Source organism: Carcharodon carcharias, chromosome 16 (assembly GCF_017639515.1).
Source record: "Carcharodon carcharias isolate sCarCar2 chromosome 16, sCarCar2.pri, whole genome shotgun sequence".
Classification (NCBI taxonomy): domain Eukaryota; kingdom Metazoa; phylum Chordata; class Chondrichthyes; order Lamniformes; family Lamnidae; genus Carcharodon; species Carcharodon carcharias.
This window is the reverse complement of record NC_054482.1, coordinates 8501720-8528263: the sequence shown is the minus strand read 5'-3', so window position 1 is coordinate 8528263 and position 26544 is coordinate 8501720. Positions and strand designations below refer to the sequence as shown.

Here is a 26544-nt window from a genome sequence, read left to right as displayed (position 1 = left end):
TGTGCTTATACAAATCTTCAAAGGTGGCAGGTCAAGTTTAGCAGGCTGCTAAAAAGCAAGGAAGTTATGCTAGACTTTCAGTAAAACACTGGTGAAGCCCCCAGCGGGAGTAGATGTCTAATTTTAGGTTGCGCATTTTAGGAAGGGTGTCAAGGTCTTGGAGAGGGTGCAGAAGAGACTGACAGAAATAGGGGACTTCAGTGATGTGCAGAGACTGAAGAAGCTGAGGTTGTTCTTAGGTGTTTAAAATTGTAAAGGGGTTTGATAGAAACACAGATTTAATGTGATCTGGAACGCACTGCCTGAAAGGGTCGTGGAAACATTCAACAGTAACTTTTGAAGAGAGTTGGATAATACTTGAAAGGAAAAAAAATACAGGGCTATCTGGGAAAGAACAGGGGATTGCATCTAATTAGATAGATCTACCAAAAGAGCCAGGATAGACACAAATGACTTCCTTCCTTATCATACGAATGTATGAAAAGTTTAATTTCATGAACATGCTAAAAGGACTGTTACACATATTTACAGATTGCAGATCAAATTCTTTCCATTAGGACTTCTGAAAATAATTTAAAATTAATTTTTTGCATTAAGAATTTGAGGTAGTCTTTACTGTGCCAACTTTGGAAATTAAAGTAATAAACAAGCTATTTACTTCAGGTGGGAAACAAAAAAGGCAACCACACAGTTACAGTATGAACAAAAAATAATGACTATATTATCTGAAACCACTTTCGCCATGAAACTTTGTTTTTCTTTTTATCAAGAAGTTCTTAGATGTGACAACATAGTCTTGGGGCATTCATTTAAAAAATCTACGCTTCCTACAAGTGTCGTATTATGAGAAGTATCACCGCCATCATAAACAATATAATTAGCCATAAAAATCTTATCTTGATTTTAAAAATAATTGTTTACAAATTGTGGCAACCCTACCTAATGTCCAATGATAACTTTCTTCTAGCTGACCAATCCAAGAGACTTCACTAGTTTCTAATTTTGAATATTGCTTCACTAACTTCTGTCAGTTCCCTGATGTTAATTCTTCAAGTTTAAAAGGCTTCTGTTTAAATCAACAGGAAAGTGAAACAGAAAAACAGATACATTAAAGCTAAACTATTACGTATAAGACCATAAGACGAAGGAGCAGAAATTAGGCCATTCGGCCCATCGAGTCTGCTCTGCCATTCAATCATGGCTGATAAGTTTCTCAACCCCATTCTCCCCGTAACCTTTGATCCCCTTACCAATCAAGAACCTATATATACCTTTATAAACATATAAATGTTTTGATTATTAGAAAGGCAAAAGGTGGCATGATGCACTCTAAATGCTATTGGTTTCGATTAATTTCAGGTTTGTTTAATATTGCTATCACATTTCAGATGCACCTCAGTAAAATATCAGTAGCACAACCAGTGCCCCAAAAGGAAGAGAGAGGTGGCCAAGTTATACACATTTCTTGTTTTTCCTAGTAAAAGAAAACAATTTTTTGCAGTGAAGTAATTGTGGGACAGTACTGAATGTAAACAGATCAGTGATAAACCAGCAATAATACAGGACTTCCACTGACACTGGTGCAGGTAGCATTCAGTGCCAGAACTGTAGGCTCCTGATACATTGATTATAGCCCAAGATTTGCAGTGGAGTTGTAAGTTTGTGCCATCTATAGAATTCCCGAAAGTTGATGAACACCACTCTAGTCTGGTGCGCAAACAATGGTAATGGACTGGATCAGCAAATGCTGCTTCCAGTCTAAACAATGAAATAAAAGTTCAACTGAAAAAAATAATATATTGTTTTACAATTATGTAGCCTTAATTGAACTTAGTGATTTTTATACCTGCAATTTTAAAAAAATAACATTTTTGTGTGTGTATATATATATATATATATATATATATATAATGAAATGAACTTAGGTTTACAGTAGCAAAAATCTGAAAATGTGCATTTCAGTGAGAACGTAAAACTTTTGTATCATGTTGCACGTTTTTCTCCTGATAACTCATTTTACTTTATGTTCAGTCTGAAGCTTTGTTCAGAAGGAGATGTATGTGAACGGATGAAGATTGTTATTTGTCCACCCAAATTTAAAATGCTCACTAGCAATACAATTGTGTTACTTCAGAGGTTAACAAAGTCATGTTAATGAATGAAAGAAATGATGTGCACTTCATTATGAAAAATACTTGAGATCATTTGACAGAAATTTCCAATGACCAGCAACTGTTGCAAGATACAACTAAGGTTGGTTTCTTCAACAGAAATCCTCATGTTCTTTGGTTCTCTCCAAATTCTGGATTATTGAAAGCCTACGGAACAAACAAGCATTAATTACTCAAGTCAAGAGTTTGAAAAATAATAATCTACATTATTTCACTTGTTAAGAGTTTAATAATCAAAAGAAATGTGGTTACTCCATTCACATACAATACGAACAATGTTGAAAATCTCAGAGTATCCTTATTGAGTTACAGGGAAATTAACACAAGAAATTCATTACACACATTAGCAGATTTTCCCAGAACACATTTAAATCTTTAATTATGACTTCAAACTCTTCTACATTACAATGTTTGATACAAAGTTAGACAATGTGGATAAACCACCACATTAGAGACAAAACACTTGTTTAAGTTTGAAAATGCAGAGAAAAAAATTCATGCAAAACTCAAATAAGGCACACATTACACAAATAAGGTTAAAATCAGAAACCCCATCACTGTAGAGCAGTGACATTTCATCAATAATACTGTGGTTCTAAAAATTGTTCACCCAAAACAATAATTTGACTTTTGCTCAGGAAAACACCACAGATTCTTTCTTCCAGCAAATTCTGATTGACAATTAAACCTCAGCCAACTTAAAAAATTATTATTCATTCTTCAGAAGTAGGCTGAATTTGGTGCCTTGAGCTGGTGGCAGGTCCCTTAGTTACCCAGGTAGGCTTAGAAGGGCTATGTCTCTATTATTTAAGAAGCATATAATAAAAGGTAATTTGATCGAGCTGTGCAAAATAATGGAAGGATGGATTGTGTTTGCGTGGGCCAATTACTTTAATGGATAGCCAAGGTTCATGCTTACATGTTATGCAAGGACAGAACTAGGTAGCATGTTAGGTGGTTACTGAATATCAGACCTGTAGAATAGGTTTCCAGCACATGCAATAAACATTTGTACACTCGAGAGAGAGATGTGGACCTGCTTCTGGCTGAAGTGGAGATCACCTTGTACATGAGGTACGATATCTTGTACGATAAATTGGGACCAATGTGGACTTCAAGGCTAATTTGTTCCCCAATTGGCCTGGGCTTTTAATCTGGATTTTACCCTTCCTTTCAACAGGTTCCAGATTGTTTCAGAGAAGAGCATTCTCCTGTGCACAAAACCACAATCACCAACAAAGCACAGCCTTCAACAAATGGGCATTAACTGTACAATACAATAGACAGAGAATCACATTAGACTAGAATCACAGGATAAATTCACTGTAATCTCCACTTGTCCATAAAGAAATATTAATCTTCTTAACTCTAACACTAAAGTCGTTTCTGAATTGAAATAGCTTATTTCTGGATCCGATTCTACATAAGTGCCAGTGTCAACCAAAACCTAATTAGAGAACTGGTTTAAAATCTTCACATACCCCTCCTTTCCAGGGTACAGTGGCTTTTTTCACCTCTACTTTCCTCCCATCCTTTTTAGCTATATGACTGCTAATATGGAATTTTATTGGATAAATAATCAGCAACTCATTGCATTACTCCTGGGTACTCAAGTGTTTTTAAAGTGCCATTCCCCAAACGCCCACGATACTTTCACTCCCATCAACGCCAGCATGCACCAAGACAGTCAACATTTACTTGACACTTTTGCTGCATTGATATCTTGGTTATGCTCAGTAAAGGCATGTCATATTCATAACTTTTGAAATATGAACTTAACTGAGTGTGATATCTTTTGGGGCTGACATTTCTTTTAAGATGGACAACATGTGCACAAAAGATGACCACCGAAGATCATCTGACCTGATCTATGAATTCACAAACTGGCACCCTGTCTCTCAAGGAGAAAAAAATACATTCCAGATTAAGAGGTGTCAACCACCCTCCTGAGGCCATCCAAAAGACATTCCAAATTGGATGGGTCTTTCTGAAACAAAGATGGTGACTGTCTCAATCTGCCCTCCTCAGGATTAAAGCCCTCAAACAAAAAACCAGGTTGTGGCTAATCAAGCTAAAACCAGCACCATATCATAAAATTTGGAAAAGGAACTGTGAGAAGCCACATGGTAAGGCAAACATATTGGTCTCCCACTTAATTTTTTAAGTGCAGTTGCAGAAAGACATGGCAGCAGCAGAAAGTGCAGTAACATCTATGCATAAGAACCGGAGACTATAACATCGTGAGGTCTCCAAGCCTGTTTATTTCCAAGTCACAACACAGCAAACGGAACTCCTGTTAACGAGACTGCAAGCAAATAACTTTGTGACCACAAAGTCCATCTCTTCATGAGAATCCTGAAAATCACTTCAGCATATGACTCCGGCTGTTGAACTTACATAAACTGCACTTCAGGAATGAAAAATATCTTTTGCATCAGGCGTGCAATACATGTTTTACAGAACAGGACAATCATGTGAATTATAAACTATTCCTTTTGTTAATAGGTTGTAAAATTGCATCGTTCTCTTCAACTGTACTTTCCTGGAGTGTGTTCATGTGTTTGTGTGAGTGAGTGTCAGAATCTTGGATTTCAGAAGGAGCATGTGAATAAATTATTTAACCCCACGAAAAGCTTGCTGTTTGAGTATTCCAATTGTCCACAGACTCGGACGTTAAGAAACACACACATATCTTCCTTTCAAAAGTTTACTAACTATGGAAAGTAGAGAAAGGAAGAGGGACTTTAGTAGTTCTCCCTTGCCCTGTCTGTAACATTCTTAAGCTATTAAAATCAATTGCTTACTCACTGAATTCTCTCTGAAACATATCAGTTTCAACTAATTATCCTTTAAATCTTTCTTACAATCTTATCAAGCTTCTCAGTCTCTCCAATTTAAAAGACATAAATTCATTAAGTACAATTAAGTTTTTTTTTTATCCACTCTATGCTACATGTTTTACATGTTGTATCAATGCGTCTTGGTCTTACATGAGCATTTCTTCACTTGTTTTTTTCTACCAAGCTTTGGTTTATAAATGTACCATACATCTATTTCTTGAATATTGCGGAAAAGAGAGACATGTTGCTGAAGTCTTTTGTCTTGCAGTCATCAGGACAAACGCAAGAATGCCAAAATGATCAGAACAGTTTATATGACAGGAGAAGAGGGAGCTGACTGATTGGCTGAGTCACTGCCATGGAGAAAGCAATACGTAACTATAGGCTCCCCAAGCTCCCGGGTAATTCAAATAAGGTGCAAGGCTTGAACAAATTCCTTTTGTTTGCAGAGAACAGGTCCCTTTGTATGAACATGTGTCATTTCTAGCATGCCACATGGTAAGCATGAATGATTACCTCAAACTGGTTGAGCGTGTGAATAGCTACACAAACAAGATTGCTCAGCAAGTGTTGTCCAATCACGGAATCAAATCTAACAGTAGACATTTGTTTCAGTTTTTGCGAGTATGGGCTGGTTGACTACGGTCTGAACTCTGCCTATTATGAAGAATCGAAGGAAAATGGTTGTTTGATTCGATCAGCCGGTCGCTGGAACATAGGGCCCACATACCAGGCAGGATGCCGCTGTCAGTCCAAAAAGATGTTTTGCCAACCACACGTTTGAACAATGTAGTGTATGAATTTCAGTGCCAATGTGATGGCAGATATGTGGGCTGTATGTCCCAGCGACTGGCTGATCAAATCAAACATTTTCCTTTGGGCGTTCATAATAGTCAGTGTACAGACCATACTCAACCAGCCCATGCTTGCAAAGTGAAAAGCAAAATGTCTACTACTGGATGTGATTCCACGATTGGGCAGCAATTGCTGAACAATCCTGAGTGCGATAATGTAATTAACAACCAATTTAAGATAATCAGTCGCGCTTCTAATGCGGCTCATTCATACTTGCTAGAAGTGACATACATTTATACACAGGGATCTGTTCTCTGCAAACAAACGGAATATGTTCAAGCCTTGCACCTTTTTTGAATTGCCTGGGAGCTCAGGGAGCCTAAAGTTCCTCACTGCTTTCTCCATGGCGATGCCTCAGCCAATCGGAGTCAACCTGCCAACCAATCAGCACTCTTTTCTCCTGTGCTACCATATGTTGTGATTGTTTGAAATTTGGCATTTTTGCATTTGTCCTGACGAGTGCAAGACAAAAAACTTCAGCAACATGTCTTTCTTTTCAGCAATATTCAAGTTCTGTACTAACATGTCTGTTTCTCATAACTACAATAATTCAACACTTTATCATAAAATCTTGCTGCATTGAAGGAGACCATTCATTCCATCATGCCTGTGTCAGTTCTTTAATATCCAGCCTCACTCCTGTTCTTTCCCCATTGTCTCACTATTTTCTCTGTTTCAAGTATTTATCCAATTTTCTTGCATCTGCTTCCAACAGCCTTTTCAGGCAGTGCATTCCAGAACATAATAGCTCGCTGTGCAAAAAAACTCTCATCTCAGCTCTTGCTCTTTTGCTAACTACATTAAATATGTGTTCTCTGGTTACCTACCCTTCAGTCAGCAAAAACAATTTCTCTATATTTACTTTAACAAAACACAGCAAGATTTATGAATCAGATAATCCCCCACAATATAAATGCAAGCTGTTGCTATTTGGTGCCGACAAACTCTTTTGACCTTTATCAGTCAGAGGAAGGCTTTAAAAGAAAGGACAAACACCAAAACAGAAGGCAGCAACCTGCTGCTACAAGAGGGCCTCTGTCCCGATCAGGAATAATTTATGTTTTTATGTTAATTAAAGAGCCCAGAGTGATTTGTATTTGTCTTCCTAATTGGAATAAATCTCTCTCAATATACTCTGTTCTATATATTATCTATTAGCAATTAAAGCAGATGTGAATAAAACTGAAGTCATCTTGGTTAGTGCTAAGTTGGTTCACATCTGGAGAAACTGAAGGGTTATATAGATTTTGTGCAGAATACAAGGAAGTTCCACTGTTACGTACTTGGGTCCTATTACCAGGCTGGTAGATTTGGCAGAATAAGACTAAATTTAAGGCGGCAACAAGATCATTTAAGGAAGCAATTCACATCACTGAACTTGGCAGCAAATTTGTAACAACGTCCTTCCCTTGAGGATCACTTATTTTGCCTTCATTCTTCCAAGGTGAACAAGTGCCCGGTGGTCACTTTTTACACCTCCCTTCCATTACTGAGTAGCTTTCTACAAACTTCATTGAGATGAATTGCCATTGGGCACTGCACCCACCCAATTGAGAAGAGAAAATGTATTCAGCCCCATACTTACAATAATGAGGAAATTAGTCCCCACCAATACACCTGTCCTCATTAAACAAGAAAATCATCCACCACTCATTACATTCATTCTCTGCCCCCAGCTAGTATATGGTCCTATGCCAATTCCATCCTGCTCCCTAAAGCATCAAAATGGGCCACAGCAAACTGTTCCTCCTCCCTATTTATTTAAAAATTCACCATACCAGTTTTCTCCTATCCTCTCCCCAAGAGGAATATTTAAAAATAATTACAAAGTACCTGGTTTCCCCACATAGTTCAGTAACAGATAAAAAACATCCCAATGGCTGCCAACAGACTCATGTAAAACATCCAATTTTTGCAGTGCTGTACATATACAGTCCTACCCTCCCACCAATCGTTATTTTGTAATTAAGTGTTAATAAAATATGGTTTAATTTCTGTCATAAGAGTATCTAAATTTCTTGGAAAACTTACTTGCACTCCCACATTTTCTATGAAAGAGGCCTCATTTTCACATTTCCTTTCCTGCACATTCGTTTTGTCAGTAACTTCCACCTCTGTGTCATCCCTTTCTGAAGGAAGCTGTAAAACTGCATCAAGGGGCCCGTCAGTAGTTCCAAGTTCCTCAAGAACATTATCCTGCATATCCTCCTCGCCTGCTCTTCTCTCCTTGTGTAACTGATTATCTAATTTACTAACTGGCACATCAGTTGCCTTATTATTTTGAAAATTATGCCTTTCACACTGTTCAACAATTCCTTGAGCTTGATGAACGTCATCATCTTCTATCACACTTTGTGCAGCGTTTTCCTCTGGTGTCTGTGGTACAGTGGTTGGAAAGACCCCATTATTTGGCGCCAGCTGTTCAGAAGTGTACCTAGCACAATGACAATCTTGGTGGTCTGGTACTCTTCTTCTGCGTAGCTGGTTGTCACCTAGCCCAGTTTTGGACATCCCAGCTCTTTCCCAGTTCATTAAATCTTCCACACCCTGGTGATTTGTATCTCTTAGCCTGCTTGTACCAGTAAATACAGCATCATGGTCCTCATCTCTTCTAATCTTAGGAACATGGCTAGAATCTCCCCCTGCTTGGTAATCCACATATCTTCCCCCTTGATAAAAAGTATTGCGAACAGGGCCTTGTAGACTATATGGTGGCAAGTTATGATGTGCAATTGGAGCTTGTGGACCAACATTTGGAAGTGAGCTGGAAAAGCCATATCGAACAACAGCATGACCACAGGAATAGCAGAATGCCTGCAAAACACAAAAGCAAAAAATGGTGATCGTAGTAATATCTGAGAATCACTGAACAGTACATTATGCAAATTCTTTCCCTAAGGTAAAAAAGCTGAAGTGCTTCAGGGATAATGCCATTTAAAAATAACTTGCAAAATCTGCTACTCTAATTCATTCAGGCTAAAGAAAATAATTTTGCTGATAGATTTATCCAGGATAAATGAAGAAAAAGGGTAGAAGATGCAGTCAGAGACACTGAATGACCCACATTCCTGTATTCTGTGCCACTGCCTGTTGGAACTCCAGTGTACCATACATTAGCATGATCTTATTAATTAATGAACATTTATTGCACCAAATATCATTTTAAACAAATGTTATTCAATTTGATAACTAAAGTCGAGACTTACAACCACAGCCAATATGACTGTCAAGGTCACAGGAAACTGCCAGATCCACGGTAAGTCTTTAAGGAGATCCCGGAAAAATTGACTGATGGGTTCCCCAATATGTTTCAACGGTTCAGTGATCAGTGTTGTTATAGTAAGCATCAGAGCCTTAAAGAGAAAGCAAATTACATCATTGCATGCTTCAAACAAAATTAGTACATTTCTGACACAAAATTATTCACTTTTACCTTGGTTGGAGGAACCTCCAAAATTGGATCCACCAAGAGAGCTTCATAGTACTTTTCACAAGGGTCATTCTGTAACGTCCATGTTCGCCTGAACCACTCTGTTTGGAGAAGGATCCGGGTGTTAAAGGCCTTATAAATCTAACAAATGATTATTCTTTCACATTTCGCAAAAATTAGTTAACATTTACAAAATTCTCTCAAGATACAAAGTCAACACTACTTTACACCTCATGGCAAGATTGGCTAACCAATGCTGTTAAAGTCCTAATTGGACAACCTATTTTCCCTACCGTTAACAATAGGACATTTGGGAGTGGTCAGAAAATCTCTAGTTAGCCAGACAAAACAAAATTAGCTACTCTAAATTTTGCTACAAGGCTCTTGGTGCACATCATACTAGTTAGTGTGTCATGAGATCTCTCTACTAGCCTATTTGTCTGAGTGATGTGGAATGGGCTGAAATCATTATTTTTTGAGTGTTACCATAATTATGCTTAAACATAAAATTAGCTCTCAACTGGACAGAACAGCCTGCTGTTTTCTTCAGTGCAATTTGGCCAAAATTAGCCTGACTGGCACAATAGATCACGGAATTGTGTTTGAGACAACTCAAGTTTCCGCAATCTTTTGTGATAGTGTTAAAAACATCATGCTGGAAGCAAGACTTGTCTATACAATTGGCCACTTCTGCAGGGTGAATTAATCACCATTTGGAACATACTAAATATGTTAAATTGGAGGCCTTCAGTGAGGCTTTAAAAATTAAACTGGTTCTTTTGGGCACAAGAACACTAAAACGTACGCTTTTAAACATTTTAAATGCAACTTTTTTTTTAAATTACTAAGGAATATCTAATTTGCCCCAATGGAACTTGAAAATATTTCCAAGTATTTGTTAAAAGTGAACTTATTGATTTAAAATTTAATTAATCAAGTAGTGAATTGAAATTGTGCTTAAAAATGTCATTTTTGTGATAAACCTAATTTTAGCTGTTTTTAATTTCACCAAGTTACATATTTAAATATGTGAAGGAATTTTTGATTTTAAAAGCAAAGTTTTAAAAAAAGTTCAATTTTAAAACACTGTCCAATTGTGCTGGCTCATTGCATATTTTGCAATCAGCAATAGGCAAATAAATTTCAGCAGAAATGTGGGTGAAAAAAAGAGTTTTCGAAATGGGCAAATCAATCATATGTTGACGGGGGGGGGGGGGGGCAGAGGACCAAAGGTCACTGGGGCTTTCTAATGGAGGCAGCCCGCCCCCACCTCATTCCTGCCCAAGATCGAACTCAGCTCGGGTGGGGGGAGAAATAAACTGTCATCCTCCCGTCAGCCTAAAAATTGAGGCTGGGCGGGAAAAAGCCCTTAAGTGTATGGGCCTTTATTAGGGAAAGGGTGGGCTCCCTGTCTGAGACCCTGCCTGCCCCAGCGTAAAATCGCTACTAGGTCAGGGTGGGAACCCGGAAGGAATCCCACCCATGCAATTTCACTTTCCCCACCGCCACCTCAGAACCTGCCCGGTGTGGGGCGGAGGGGGGGAAAGAGTGGAACATTCTGGCCAAGTACTTTTCTGGTGTTGCTGCTGCATTTGTTTGATAAATAATTCTTGCTTCTGCAATAAAATGGCTGTTGATAAGCTTGTATTTTGCCGGGCCAATAATTAGCAAGGGCGATGGTTTAACTTATTTAAATGTTAAACAAAGCTTACTCACCAGTCAGACTACCCTTCCAGTCCATGTTTTGTACCCCTGTACACATAGGCTTATCAAGTTGTAATTTGGCAAAATTAGCCTGTCTCTTTGCGAAAGCTGTCTGCGAAAATAAATTATGTTTTACAAACTGAAGAATTTTATTATCAATTTAATTATAAGGCTGTACACCTGCACAAGAGCTCAATTTTTGGAAACCCTGAAACCCAGTGAAACTGAGCAAGCCAACGAGTTGTTCTATAGAAGTGCACAATAGCCCAGTGTAGAACAATTCTTAGAAATAAGTCAAACTGCCTTCTATGGAAAGCATACAGCCTAATAGGAAAGCCACAGAAGTGCTGACTCATATTACAATGTTTTCTTCATACATACGTTTTTTTGGGACTTTTGTGCCCACATGGACAACAGCTAGCATTGGTACAGGGTATTAAAACCAAAACCAGATAGCTTTGAGTGCACGCTCCACATGTACTTATGGCAATCAAACAGACACTTGGTAGTGCAGAACTTGGGTATTGCTGAAAAAGAGACACGCCGAAGCTTTTCGTCATGCACTCGTCAGGACATTTCCAAGAATACCAATATAAGGGGAAAACAACAATTTATACTGTATGAGAAGAGAATGCTGATAGGTTGGCAAGTGAACTCTCATTGGTAGAGGCATGGCCATGGAGAATGCACCAATTGATGGTAACTGACAGTTAACATCTAAGCATTGTCTGAAATTTAAACAAGGCAGCTTGATCCTGATTAGTCAAGGCATCACCCTGATGAATGAGTCAGCGAATGGCTGTCACTTATTTTCTTTAGCTGAAACAGGTGCAATGTGTGTACATGTTCTTTCTGTCTGCAAAGAACAATGCCCTGAGTATTAATATATGTAACTTCAGTACATGCAAATGAGCCACGCTGCAAGCCCGACTGACAATCCTAAATTGGTTGTCAGCGCAATTCTTAGCACAGTGAGGATTATTTAGCAAATGTTATCCAATCGCAGAATCACATCTAACGTTGGACACTGTGTGTTGAGTTTTGCAGGCACAGGCTCGTTGGGTACGGTCTGTACCTTGCTGATTGTGAACAGGGGCTGGGACATGCTGTTTGATACGATTCACCAGTCTTTGGGATGTACAGCCTACATACTTAGCATCACACTGGCACTGAAATTCATACACATTACTCATTTGTCAGATAGGCAGAATTTTTTTTGGCTTGACAGCAGCATCCTGTTATACCACTCATGTTGCTACTGCACAGTAGCATTGTGAAACAGCCAGCTTCACCTGGTTCAAATTTTTGAGATACCTTGCCCTTCCATGGTAATCTGAGGCAGTCTGGTACTTTTCAGGGCCGAAAGTGATGGCCTTAGCCCTGTTCAAGAGTTTGCATGATATACAGTCGTGAAATGATCTGATCAGGGTAGCCATTATCCCACAGGACGCCTTTGATGCGCACTATTTCAGCAACAAACTTAAATGGTGAGCAAAAGGCTCGGGCCCTATTTACAAGGTTGCCAATAAGACCAATCTGATAGTGTGTGGAATTGTAAGAATCCCAACAAGTACATCGAGGGAGGGGAGTTCATTTGACTGCTCCATTTCAAAGGTGAATTTGAGTGCCGCATGGGGCCCAATAAGGCAGGTAAGGAAATTATTACATGCAGCTGCAGATTTAAATTGAGCACATTTAAATCATGCACATAATGGAATTTTACGAGGGGTAGGAGGTTGGGGGTGTCAGTCCATCGAAGACATGTTTCTCATGGAACCCAACCAAGATGCTTGCAAGAGCTAGACCTAGAGGGGACCCCATGGCAACACCATCTATTTGGGCATACATAATGTCATTAAAACTGAACTCAACTTCGTGAGTTGCCAAGTTCAAAAGTTCAATAAGTACTGATTCACATAATGGTGGCAGGTCTAGATCACCATGATATAGTGGTGCAACGCAAATATCTATGGTTTCCTTATGGTGATACATTGGTGAATAGGCTAGCAATGTCAAATGAGCACATGGACTCGGCATTGCTATCGATACGCAAGTCCTGTATGGTCATCGCAAATGTGAAGGAATCTTTTGCTGTTTATGTGGAAAACTTATCAAAACTGATTGTAACAATTCCCCCAAGCATTTGGTCAATTCATGTTGTGCAGGGCCTGTCATAGATAAGATAGAGCGTAAAGGGACATTACCCATTTGATATTGCTATATTTAAACCCGCTGCTGCATGTAATTAATTTCCTTACATGTCTTAATGGGCTCCATCCTGTGCTCAAATTCACCTTTGAAACGGAGCAGTCAAATGAACTCCCCTTCCTTGATGTACTAATTGAGAACTCTGCCAGGCGGTTCTCCATCACAGTCTACCGCCAGCTTACCTTCACTGGTCAATATATACATTACAATTCCACATGCTATAAGATTGGTCTTATTGGCAACTTATAAATAGGGCCTGAGACATTTGCTCACCATATAAGCTTGATGCTGAAATAGGGCACATCAAAGGCATCCTGTGAGATAATGGCTACCCTGATAAGATCACTTTGCGCTGCATATCATGCAAGTCATTAACGGGCCTAAGGCTGTCACTTTCAGACCTGAAAAGTGCCCAGTCTACCTCAGATTACCCGGCAGGTCAAGATATCTCAAAAATTTGAGCATCAGGTGAAGCTAGCTGTTTCATGCTTCTACTATGCACTGGCAACGCGAGTGATGTTCGCCACGAACAGGATGCTGCTGTCAAGCCAAAAAGACGTTCTACTTTTAACACAAATGAGTAATGTGGTACTTGAATTTCAGTGCCAGTGTGATTCTAGGGATGTAGGCCATACGTCCCAAAGACTGGTGGATCATATCATATAGCGTGTCCCAGCTTCTATTCGCAACGGGCAAGGTACAGAATGTACGCAACCAGCCTGTGCTTGCAGAACTCAAAACATAATGTCCAACATTAGATGTGATTTCACGATTAGACAACATTTGCTAAATAATCCTCAGTGTGCTAGGAATTACGCTCACAACCAATTTAAGTTTATCAGTTGGGCTGGTAGAGCAGCGCATTTGTGTGCACTGGAAGTTACATATATTAATAGACGGGGCCCTGTTCTTTGCAGACAGAAAGAACATGTACACAGAGCTAAACAAGTGACAGTTATTTGCTGACTCATTCTTCAAGGCAATACCTTGACCAATCAGGGTCAAGCTGCCTAGTTTAAATTTCAAACAATGCTTGGAAGTTAATTGTCAGTCACCATCAATTGGTGCATTTTCCCTAGCAATGCCTCTACCAGAGTCCATTTGCCAACCAATCAGCACTCTCTTCGTATACACTATAAATTGTTGTTTTCCCCTTCTTTTGTCCAACATGTTCTGCCATTCGATAAGGTCACGGATGATCTGGTTGTGTTCTCAACTCCACTTTCCTGTCATAACTCCATTGACTACGTTGTCTATCAAAAATCTAACTCTACCTTGAATAAATTCATTCAATGATTCAACCTCCAATGCTTTTTGGGGAAGAGAATTCCACAGACTTATTACCCTTTGTCTGGCTTAAAAAGGAGACCTTCTTAAACTCTCCCTTAGTTCTAGTTTCTCTCACAAAAGGAAACAGCTTCCCAGTGTCCACCCTATCAATGACCCCCCGAGGATCTTGTATGTTTCAATAAGGTTACTTTTCATTCTTCTAAACTCCAGTGGGAATGGACCTAACCTATTCAACCTTTCTTCATAAGATAAGCCAGCAATGAATCGGGCGAAACTTCTCAAACTGCTTCTAACACAATAATATCCTCTTTCAATAAGAAAACCAAAAGTACTCCAGATGTAGTCAAAACCAAGGCCCCATGCAGCTGCAGTAAAATTTCCCTATTTTTATATCCCATTCCCCTTGAAATAAACGCCAATATTCCATTTGCCTACCAAATCACTTACTGTACTTGCATACTTTTTGTGATTCATCTACTAGGACACTCAGATCCCTCAATACCACCAAGTTCCACAATCTCTCTCTCTATTTAAATAGTATACTGCTTTTCTATTCTTCCTACCAAAGTGAGTAAGTTCACATCTTCCCAATTTATGCCCCATCACTTAACCTATCCATATTCCTTTGCAGACTCTTTACCTCCTCTTGACAACTTCGGCAAATTTACTTACCATACGTTCGGTCCCTTCATCCAGATCATTGATATAAATAGTTGATATACATTGCAAATAGTTAAGGCCCCAGCATTACTCCCCTTAGCACTCATTAGTTACAGTTTGCCAACCTAAAAAAGATACATTTATCTCTTCTCTAATTCCTGTTAGCTAACTAATTCTTTATCCATGCTAATATGTTACCCCCTAGATCATGAGCTCTCATGTAGTAACCTTTAATGCAGCACCTTATCAAATGCCTTTTGGAAATCCAAGCATGCCCCATCTACAGGTTCTCCTTTACCCCCCTAGACCATGAGCTCTCAAGCAGTAACCTTTAATGCAGCACCTTATCAAATGCCTTTTGGAAATCCAAGCATGTCCCATCTACAGGTTCTCCTTTATCCACGTTGCTTGTTACTTCCTCAAAAGAACTCTAATAAATTAGTTAAATACTATTTCCATTTCACAAATTCATAATGACTCTGCCCAATCCCATTAAGATTTTCTAAGTGCCCTGCTTTAACCTCCTTAATATGGAGTGAAGGCATAATTTTTCTATGCCATATATTAGGCTAACTGGCCTTTAGTTTCCTGCTTTCTGTCTCCCTCCTTTCTTAAATAAAGGCGAGGCATTTGGTGTTTTCCAATCTGCTGGGGCCCTTCCAGAATCTAAGAAATTTTGGAAGATTACAACCAATGCCTCTACTATCTCTCCAGCCACTTCTTTTAAGACCCTAGGATGGGGACCATCTGGTCCTGGGGACTCGTCAGCCTTCAAGTCTAATAATTTTCCCAGTACGTTTTCCCTGGTGATGGGGATTATTTTAAGTTCCTCTCTCCCACTACAGTGAACACAGACACAAAATACCTGTTCATTTCCTTGTTTTTCCATTATTAACTTCCCAGACTCTCAACGTAGAGGATCAACATTCACTTTACTTACTCCTCTCCTATTTAAATACGTGTAGAAACTCTTACATCTGTGAGGGTGGTTGGCAATGGACTGCTTTTTCCACTGGTCCACCCAGCACAAGAATTGAGTTTTCCCATAACAGGTATGCGTCAGCTATATGTGGTTTAAGGTGCTTTGCATTCTATCCTAAAATATATCTTAACCATAACCTAAGACACAAAAGGTATGATTTAGTTTCTCTTGCACACCAATCATCCTTTCTATTAATCCAGCCTTTTTGGAATGCCAATTCAGTGGCAAATCAAGATCCTGTATGCACCAGCAACAGGGTTTAAACTGTCAAATTCACATAAGATCCTTACAGCTAGCAAAGAAATTTTCACCCCATCTGGCTTCGATCAACTTAGGTTCCAAGGATGAACGAACAGTGTGAAACCAAGTATCATAGAATGGTTATCTACATCTGAAGCAATTTAAAGTAGGGAAAAAACATACCATTCCATAATTATTAAAACAAGTAACTTTTGATATCCATGTAAGGTAAAAATCACTGATTTCAAATGAAAATAATAATCTTTCCTCAGTGATTATTATGCTGGATTAGTAACAAAGTAGCTGTATGTTAAAATCTCTGAACTCTGTGACTGGAACCAGAGTGACACAAAGACAAAGACCTGCGAACAGGTTATCCTCTTGGTCAGAGATCAGAACAGCATAAAGAAAACAAAAAGGACCTGGATAACAATTTCCAACATACTAAAAAGAGGTTCACAAGTCAAACTTTGGGTTAAAATTGAAGCATTAACCATATGAATTAATAGGCCAAAGTTACAGTTTTAACAAATAAACAAATATTAAAATTTAGCATTCAAATCGTCTTCTAGCATTAATCAATTACAGTATACCATTACAAAAGAGAATATAGTGAATCAAATTGCAGAAAATGGCAAATTGATCTTTGCATTTAAAATTAGTAATGCATACGCAATTATTTGGCACGGCCCAGAAATCGAGCAAAAATATATGGCTATAAGTCAGACGAGATAAACTAATTTATAGGCTTCGGTACCTTGTATAAAAACATCCAGTTCCAAACAAAACTAATCAGAAAGCACAACAAGAAGAAGCGATAGGGCCGTGTAAATGGTGGGGCGACATTCCACACAATCCGAAAAATTAGAACAATACAAGTTAGGTTGGCCAACGACTGGGAAGAAAGGAAAAAAAGGTAAGTCAAAGAGGTAGCAAACCACTCGCAATCAAAACCCATAGCCCCAGTTAATGTATAACATATATACATAGTACTGTCTTTTCTACTTAAATGGCTACTTAATGCAGGGCAATTCCCTGGCCTTTGTTGTTGAGGCAGTGATTAAACCCAAAAAGATGGGAACCAGAGTGAAATGAAACCACAAGGAAATTCTGAAATATGTTGGTAAAGGGGCTAGTTATCTTCATTGTGCAAAGATCTGAATTAAGTTTTAAAACTAATCAGGCTCTTTATTGCTATCATTATACTTTAGATTGTGTTATTTTGTATGAGTGCTTATAGTGCAGCTTGGTTCAGGGTCAGCAGTCAGTCAGATCATAGAGGCATCATTCATTTGACATTGCTATATTTACTGCAGGATTTGAGCATGCAATGTAGTCTTTCAGTGCAGTACTAAATACTGTATTGTCAGAGATGCAGTCTTGCAGGTGAGACATTAAGCCAAGTAAAGCTTGATTTTTATAGTGCTTTCTTCAGGACATCCCAAAGCGCTTTACAGCTAACTAAATACTTGTGAAGAGTAGTCATTTTTGTAGGAAACATAGCAGCCAAATTACCCATACCAAACTCCCAAAAACAGCAAAATACAAGTGAGGGGAGCATTCCGCAGAGCACATCCTTCCATCACGCTATGTTAACTCAACATTATTACAATTATGCTGCTCTTCCTTAAGGTTTTTCCCTGTCCGTGCTTTGTAACTACAAAGCTGAAAAAAGAAATCTTTATAGAAAAAGCTTCCATCTCACCGAGGAGGCTTCAGGCCAATCCATATCCAACAACCTGCTCTGAAAACTCTGCTTACATTTTGACAGCTGTGACAAATTGCACCATAGCAGCTGAGACAATCTACAGCATTCTAAAACAATCTTCTTAAAAATAGTTAATTTACTCCATCTCCCAATGTTAAAGGATCTTTTAAAAAATTCCAGGACCCAGATTGCATCTTTGCCAAGGCCTGATCGGTCCTTCTAACAAACAGGGGCAAAAACATTATATTGCGATAATAAATGACCAGATAATTTGTTTTAGTAATGTTGGTTAAGGGCTAACCCTTGGCCAGGACACCCAATAGAACTTTGTAGGTCTCCTCCCAAATAAAGCCACATGATCTTTTACATCCACCTGGCAGAACAGATGGGGCCTCAGTTTAATGTCTCCTCGGAAAGGTGACACCTCTGACTGTGCAGCACCCCCTCAGTGCTGCACTGCAGTGTCAGCCCAGTTCTGTGCCCAAGTCTCTTAGCTGGATTTGAACTACAATTTTCTGACCAAGAAGCTAGAGTGCTACCATCTAAACCATGGATGAAATAATCTTGATTAACATGCATATGAAAATCCAGGCTAATTTTAAGATAGAATGAAAATGAATTGTGAATAATTTTGGAAGATTTGACCACTAAAGTCTAATTGATACTCACATTTATACTGGACTTATTTTCACAATTTCCTATTTCACAAGCCAACTAATGTCAATGAAGCATTAAATGTCATGAACTGATATTTTTGACAGCCTTAGATTGGATAAAATTATTGCAGTTTTTTTTTTTTAAACAGATACAGAACAAAAATCAGCCACTCTCACCAGAAATGCTGTTAAGGGATCCACACCAAATGTATCCTCAAAGCTCCATTTCCAAGCTTCATGATCATGAAACTTAAAATTAATTAAAAGTTTACTAAGTGCATCATCCAAAGCACCAGCTTTCCATGCCTTACCACTGAGAAACTTCTTGATCTCAGTTACATCTTGTTTTGAAATTGAAATCTCTGCATCATAATGAACTTCATTGTCATCACCAGGCTAGAGGAAAAAAAGTAAAAAAAAATGTAAGGCATTTTAGGATTTTTATTGCTGCAAAAATTCAAGATAGAATCTGTATACAAAACCTGTAACTGCATGATCCGTTTTATATAAATTGAAATATTTTGGTCTCTTAATAGCTTTGGTTTCAAAATAGCTGAGGGGCATTGAGAACTATTCAGACCCAGAATCATCAGGAATTCATCCAGAGTAAGAACACTCCTAATTAGTTCAAAGGGCAACATCGACAGTGGTTATTGAGGGACCCACCACCCAAGGATCTATGCTGAACAACGCCAACTATTACATAGCACCGTGTTTGAGTATTGCGCCAGCGTTAGATAAATAAGGTGGACGATGTGAAGGCAGCAACAGGTAGGTATGAAGCTGGCAGCATTAATAGGTGTGCCAGGGTGGAGTAAATGCATGAATCCTGAGTGCCAGGAAGTGCTGCTGGGTAACTGATGGGCGATAAACATTGTAAGAGGCTTTTGTTGTGGTGGGTAATGTCAACATATGTAGATACATTCACTGACCTTGACCAGAGTTTGAAGTCATGAGATTTCTTGTGGCACTGCTACCATGTCCTTGGTTCCAGACTCTGGGAGTTAATCTCCCTGGTTATCTGTTCCAACTCCCTTCTGAAAGTGGTCTGAGAGAGCCACTTGACTTCCCCATGGAACCATGGTGTCTATGTTCTTTCCCACCTGTCCCATTAACGGTCATAGTCCGAGCTGTTATTCATGTATAAAATAAGATTTGCAATTGTTGGATCCTCTACCTAAGATCCGTAGCTATTAGCCAACTTGAGTAACATTTGATGAAAATAATTAAATAGCCACCCTGATTTATACTTGTGGTCTAGGATTTGCAAGATTGAATCCTCTAATCCCAGGATCACAGCAGGCACTAATGTTTTGAACTATATGTGGATAGGGAAAAAAACAAAATCAAATATTCTGCTCTTAGAGTACTTACCAAGCCTAATTTTCCAGTCTCCAACAGCAGCTTATTCAGGTATCTTTTAAAAACAGGATTGCAACCGATTTCTGTTGATTCAACTGACTGTTTCTTCCTAAATTCTTCAAACTATTAAAGAGAAAAAAAAATCAGTTCAGTTATCTATAACATGATAGTTTATGTAAAAATATCAAAATAGTCAACATTAATTTACATCTCGTAATACCAATATTGAGCATTACCACTACAGCATAAATCATTAGGCTTTGCACATACCTATTATTGTTAAAATAAGGGAATTTAACAGCAGTATTATGAACAAATATATTAACTTGCAAGATATCTTAAATGCTTTCACAGTATGAATTTACTCACTGTGTTTGCAAGCGTCCTTATTCTATCAATGTAGTATAATTTCTACATAAAACTAGCATATTTTCATTTTTATAATAGGTGGAGCATAAAGGAACTTGGACACTGACACTGTTCCTTCATCGTCGCTGGAGCAATTAACCAAAGATATTAAGGGATATGGGGCAAACATGGACATATGGAGTTCAGCCACCATCTCTCTGAATGGCAGAACAGGCTTGAACAGCTAAATGGCCTTTTCATATCCCTAGAATTCTGGAATTCTCTACTTAACACCATTGCAGGAACACCATCATTATGTGGAACGGTTCACGCAGTGGTTCAAGGAGAAGACCCATCCCCACTACCTCAGGATAACTGGGTATGGACAATAAATGTATCTTTGTCACCATCACCCAATTCCCAACAACCAATAGTTAAAAAGGAAGGTTCTATTGCTGGTAATCCAATTTGGTTGACAAATACCAGAAACCTCTTTCACACATTATATACAAGTAATTTGCCAGTGGCATTGCCTCTGGTCAGATGAGGATGGAATTTGCAGAGACATTTCAAAAATTTGTCGCATACAGCCACCTAGTGAACAGGGACAACAACTACATTGATAAACTGACCAGTAAAATTAAATTGAGAATTATTGAAATAGCAATTTATACCGGTAAATAATGACATGATGTGCAGGAGGTGCATCATACAGCCTTCAGCAATTAATATGGTGCAAGTGTGACATATGCGGGTTACAATTATCCTCCTTGTTTTACATATTTAAGCTTACACTTGCCTCTTATTCACAGGTCTTGCACAAATTACAGATAATATTCAATAGAGTTGCAATAAAAGGACAATGATAAAAGTATTTCCTCAACTAAGGATTACCTCCCACTATGGTCGACGGGACCCTCAACCATACCTGACCCATTTCCCGCACTTCTGCTTTCACTCCCTCCCCAACAGCACTGTGGATGTACTTACACCACATGGACTGCAGCGGTTCAAGAAGGCAGCTCAGCACCACCTTGTCAAAGGCAATTAGGGATGGGCAATAAATGCTAGCCTAGCCAGCAACACCCACATCCCATGAATGAATTTTAAAAATTGTAAATAGAGCTGAACTTTGTGTATTAGATCCACCTATGTTGGAGGGAAGATCATTTCAGAATTAGCTGAAGAATAGCTGATGTTAGGCCTAGGACAAAGAGGAACACCTGCGATGGTCTGGGGCTGAGATGATCAGCCTCCCAACAAGCACAACCATCTTTTTTTTGCTTGGTATGACTCCAGCCACTGGATTGTTTTCCCCACAATCTCCATTGACTTCAGTTTGACTTTATTTCCTTCGAATGAGTGCCTCAATGTCAAATGCAGTATCTCTCACCTCATGTCTAGAACTGAGCTATTTCATCCAGGTTTATCAAGGCTGCAATGAGATCTAGAATCAAGTGGACCTGGCATAACCCAAACTGAGCATCAAATAAGCAGATTATTAGTGGTTAGTCCCACTTGAAAGCATTGCTAATGGGTCCTTCCATTATGTGCTCATGATTGAGAGTATGCTGATGAGGCAGTAATTGGCTGGTTTGGATTTGCCTAGCTTTTTGCTGAAAGGACATATCTAAACAATTTCCATCGCAGATGCCAATGTTGTAACTGTACTGGAACACCTTGAACGGAGGCATGACCAGTTCTAGGGTATAAGTCTTCAGCATTACACCTGTGTTGTTGTCAAGACTTTTGCTGTATCTGGTGCAGTTAGCCTTTTCCTGATATCACATGGACTGAAATGTGATGGTTGGTACCTCAGAAGGAATGAGAGAAGGATCATCTACGTGGCACCTCTGGCTGAAGATGGCAGCGAAAGCTTCAGACTCGCCTTTTGCACTTACATGCTGGACTCAACCATCGTTAAGGACAGAACATTATGGAGCCTCACATCATGAAATTACATGATTTTAAAAATAAACTAACATTCAAAAATAAAAATACAACACATTTAATGAGAAATTCACTGTCTCTAAATCCCATTTTAATACTAGATATACAGCAAAGTCAGTTTCACTTTTCTTTGCAAAGCCCCATGAGGAATAGGAAAAATTCTCTTAAATTAGTTTTTAAAACGATCACTTTATCTGATTAAAAGAATTAGCAATTAATAAAAACTTTCACATTTCTAATATTTTATTTACAACATAAATCATTACCAAAGCTTAAACAAAAAAAGAAAGTCCATCGATTCCACTTGTAGAAATAAGTTCTTAAACTCTGATTTAAAAATCTGGTTTTAAACACTTAAAAATCACAACAGTTGATGAAAGGGTAATATTGAAATGGCAATTCACGATAGAAAAAGTTGACAAAGAAAAAGTGTAACAAGTTTCAACGTTTGTGGACTGTATATGCACTGCCCAATGTAAAATCAACTTTACATTAGATGTCTTATTTTAAGTCTTACTCTTGAATAAGAAAAATGATAAACTGCCTGTCAAACTTTTTACATTGAGTCAACAATCTAAATTTAATTCGTCCGGGACATTATTCCTTGTCTGCTCATTACTAGAAGGTGCAACAAAAATATCCAAAAAATAACAATTCATGTTTTATTTTTTTCATGGTGTCAAAGTTAACAGAATCTCAGTTCAGCATCTCTAATAAATACAAAAGCAAAATATCATGGATGAAAGGTCATCGACCTGAAACTTTAACTCAGTTTCTCTCTCTGCGGATGCTATCTGATCTGCTGAGTTTTTTCAGCATTTTCTGTTTTTACCTTTAATTAAAAGTCAGGCTAGGAGTAGTAACTGAACCTGTGGAGAATCTTGGCCACATCCTACAATTCCAAGCTTTTGACATGTATTTTGTGTTGTTTATCCTACCAATTTCTCCTTAATACTGTTGTTAACTGATTTTGCAAACTAGCCAAGGGATAGGGAAATATTATTTCTCACTCAACAGATAGGCAATGCAAGTTCAAAAACAGTGGACCTGCCTTTGAAATGCTTCTTTTTGCTACACAGATGTACTGCTTGCCATGGAAGAATGCTCTCTTCTGCAGGCCTAATTAAAGTCAACACAATTCACTAAATTTGGGATAAGCAGATGCTCACTACTCGATCTTCCAGGAATTCAGGTACTAGTTCCCAGTTGCAAACGTCAACTGCTTAATCGAACTTTTTTTAAAAAATGCCAATCCAATTTTTTTTTTTTTTACGTTGACTAATTTCATTTTATTTAATATATAAAATAAAATAGTAATTTATGTTCTAAATGACAAATTGGGGGTATTAAGCTTTTTATTTCAATTAGCATCTATAATACACTGCTACTCCAGGAGTAATCTTTGCAACAATCCTGCAACACATGCTGCACTCAGTTGTACATTTTTCATTTCTTCTCCCTTAAATCTACATAATTTATTGATGGCACGAGCAATTACAATGAACTGGAAAGAAATTATATCACTAACCCTTTGTTGTAAATGATCAAGTTGTCTCTCACAAGTGGAACAATCTGGACAGAATTCTTTTTGCTGATTAACTTCTGTATAATCCTTAGTAGTTAGCGTTTCAGTATCACCCTCCTTAATTCTGCTCTTGGACAAAATGAGTAGAAGAGCGTTTAATTAATTTAACATTCAAAAACATTTTAAAATGTAATGAGCAATATAAATGTTGGCCAGCTGATTACTGGTTAATGTAAATACTCAATTCGTACCAAGTCAGAAAAAGTAAAGCAAATTTCTTGTGTTTACTTTAAATTTCCTTCAATAGTAGGCATGCATCCATGTAAGAAAGAATACTGTCCCAGATTTTGTTGCCAAAATAACAAATTTAATGGTGCTTGTCATTATTATTTATACCATTCAGCAGCTTGTAGTGAGGAAGAGTTACTGTGAGGATTGTGAATCGTCTGAGGATTGTGAATCGCCACAAGCTCTGAACAATTTGCACCATTCCATCATTAACTTAGTGAGATAAATGATATTTCTAACTCCTCGATTGGTTAGGAATTGGTGAATCTTAAGCTTACGAGTACAAGAGGCACTTTGAATTCAGGAGTTGGTGAGGTATTTTAGAAGTGGTGAGATGGCAAGATGGCTTTGGCAATTGCTAAGACTTGTCTGGGAGTAGAAGAGATAACTCTGATTGGGTTGGAGAAAATAATTAAAAGTAAGTTAACAGAGTTGGCAGATAAGTTAAAATTGGGGTTACTTGCGGGAGCTAGGAAAACAGATATAGTTAAAAGTAGCACAGCATCTACAGTCGGAAGTGAAACCTGACACTAGTGAGTCACAGCTGGAGGTAGTGAGACTTCAACTGCAAATGAAAAAGTTTGAATTAGAAGCAAAGGACAGAGAAATGACATTTAAAAGGGAATTAGAAATTGCGAAGATGGAGAAGGGAGAGAGAGAGAGAGAGAGAGAGAGAGAGAGGATTCCAACTGAAAATGTTGGCAGTTATAAAAAAGAGATTTCAGTAGGTGAGGAAGGATTTATTTCTAGAATAGAACCCAGTGGGGAGATGTTTAAATTTGTACAAGTTCTTCCAAAGTTTGAGGAAAAAGATGTTGAAGCATTCTTTATTTCATTTGAGAAGATAGCTAAACAGATGAAATGGCCACAGGAAAAATGGACATTATTATTAGTCTATATTTTGTTAGGTAATGTGCTTGAGGTATATGCTTTGCTTTCAGAAGAAATGTCCATGAATAATGATCATATTTCAGCTCTTTTCTATTTTTCCTTAGTTCTGATGAAGAGTCATTCAGACTTGAAACGTTAACTGTATCCCTCTCCGCAGATGCTGTCAGACCTGTTGAGTTTTTCCAGATATTTTTGTTTTTGTTCTAGATTTCCAGCATCTGCAGTATTTTGCTTTTGTCCGTGAATTATGATGTGGTGATAAATGCTATTTTGAGCGCATAAGAGTTGGTTCTTGAAGCATACAGGCAGAAATTTAGGAATATGAGGAAACAACCTGGGCAAACTCATATTGAGTTTGAAAGAGTAAAACAAAGTAATTTTAACTGGTGGATATGGGCGTTAAAAATAGAGACAACCCATGCAGCTCTTAGGGAAGTCATTCTTTAGGAATAATTTAAACATTCAATCCCTTCAGTAGTGAGAGCTCATGTGGAGGGTTGATTCTGTAAGACAAGCAGAAGAGATATTGTGATGATTATGAATTAGTTCATAAAGCTAAACCTTTTTTCTGTCAACCTTTCAAATTGAAAAATGATAAAAAGTGGGAAGGTGAAAGGAAGGCAGATAGTTACAGAAGAGGAGTAGCTGGAAGTTCCCAGGAAGTATTTTCTCAGGTTAAAAAGGAAGGTGAAGATAGAAGTGAGTGACTTTCAAAAATTGAGGTGTTTTCATTATAATAAAGTAGGGCAGAAATGTTTAAAGACTTTGTATGTGAAGGGAAAGTCTTTCCATGTGGACAGGGTGGAGTAGGTAAAGATATTAAAATTTTAAGAGACACAGGGACTAGTCAATCCTTAATGTTGTGAGATAGTGATACTTGTTGTTCAGAGGGAGTCTTACAGGAGAAGGTAATAATAAGTGGGGTTCACGGAGATGCTAAATCTATTCCGTTGTGGAAGGTAAATTTAAAGAGTAGATGGAAGAATGATGAAGTTATGGTTGCAGTGGTGGAAAAATTGCCCATTGCAGTGGTTCAAATTATTCTGGGTTATGATATAGCTGGATTGCAAATGTGGGTGATACCTATGGTAGTTGAGCAGCCTGTAGAAGTGTCTTCAACAGAAGTGCTACAGAAGGAACAGCCTGCATTGTTTCCTGATTGTATTATAACGAGATTAAAGCCCATAGGGAAGAACAAAACAAACAAGATAAGTAGGCAGTTCAAAGGTAAAGTGGTGTCGAAATCCAATTAGCTTGCACCGTATTTGATAACATTGCTCAAAAGCAAGGAATGCAGGAAAAATTCAGCTGAAGTGTTTAACTCAAAATGGTTAGCGGAGTTACAGAAAATGATCTGCAAGTAAAACAGTTATATCAGAAAGCTTATTCAGAAACTGAAGCAAAATGTATTCCGGTATGTTATTATCTTCAAGGTA

The 26544-nt window shown here is 38.2% G+C and overlaps 1 protein-coding gene across 4 annotated transcripts in view; it reads right to left on the bottom strand.

Moving 5' to 3' along the window:
- Nucleotides 1–457: 457 nt before the first annotated feature.
- Nucleotides 458–26544, bottom strand: part of clcc1 (chloride channel CLIC-like 1) — a 38006-nt gene continuing 11919 nt past the window's right edge. The window contains exons 3-12 of one of the 4 annotated variants that reach the window (XR_005945488.1): nt 23933–24058; nt 20119–20229; nt 18922–19140; nt 17138–17275; nt 11013–11112; nt 9300–9397; nt 9073–9219; nt 7898–8680; nt 3208–3382; nt 458–2318 (exon numbers count right to left, since the gene is read on the bottom strand). Coding sequence is in view for 3 of the 4 variants with exons in the window: in XM_041208126.1 (XP_041064060.1) it covers nt 2277–2318; nt 7898–8680; nt 9073–9219; nt 9300–9397; nt 11013–11112; nt 17138–17275; nt 18922–19140; nt 20119–20229; nt 23933–24058 (1764 nt within the window). In the remaining variant the exon portion in view is untranslated. Of the gene's footprint in view, nt 2319–2380; nt 3383–7897; nt 8681–9072; nt 9220–9299; nt 9398–11012; nt 11113–17137; nt 17276–18921; nt 19141–20118; nt 20230–23932; nt 24059–26544 lie in introns of those variants that run through there. The other 3 variants (XM_041208126.1, XM_041208127.1, XM_041208128.1) reach the window with 3 other exon arrangements.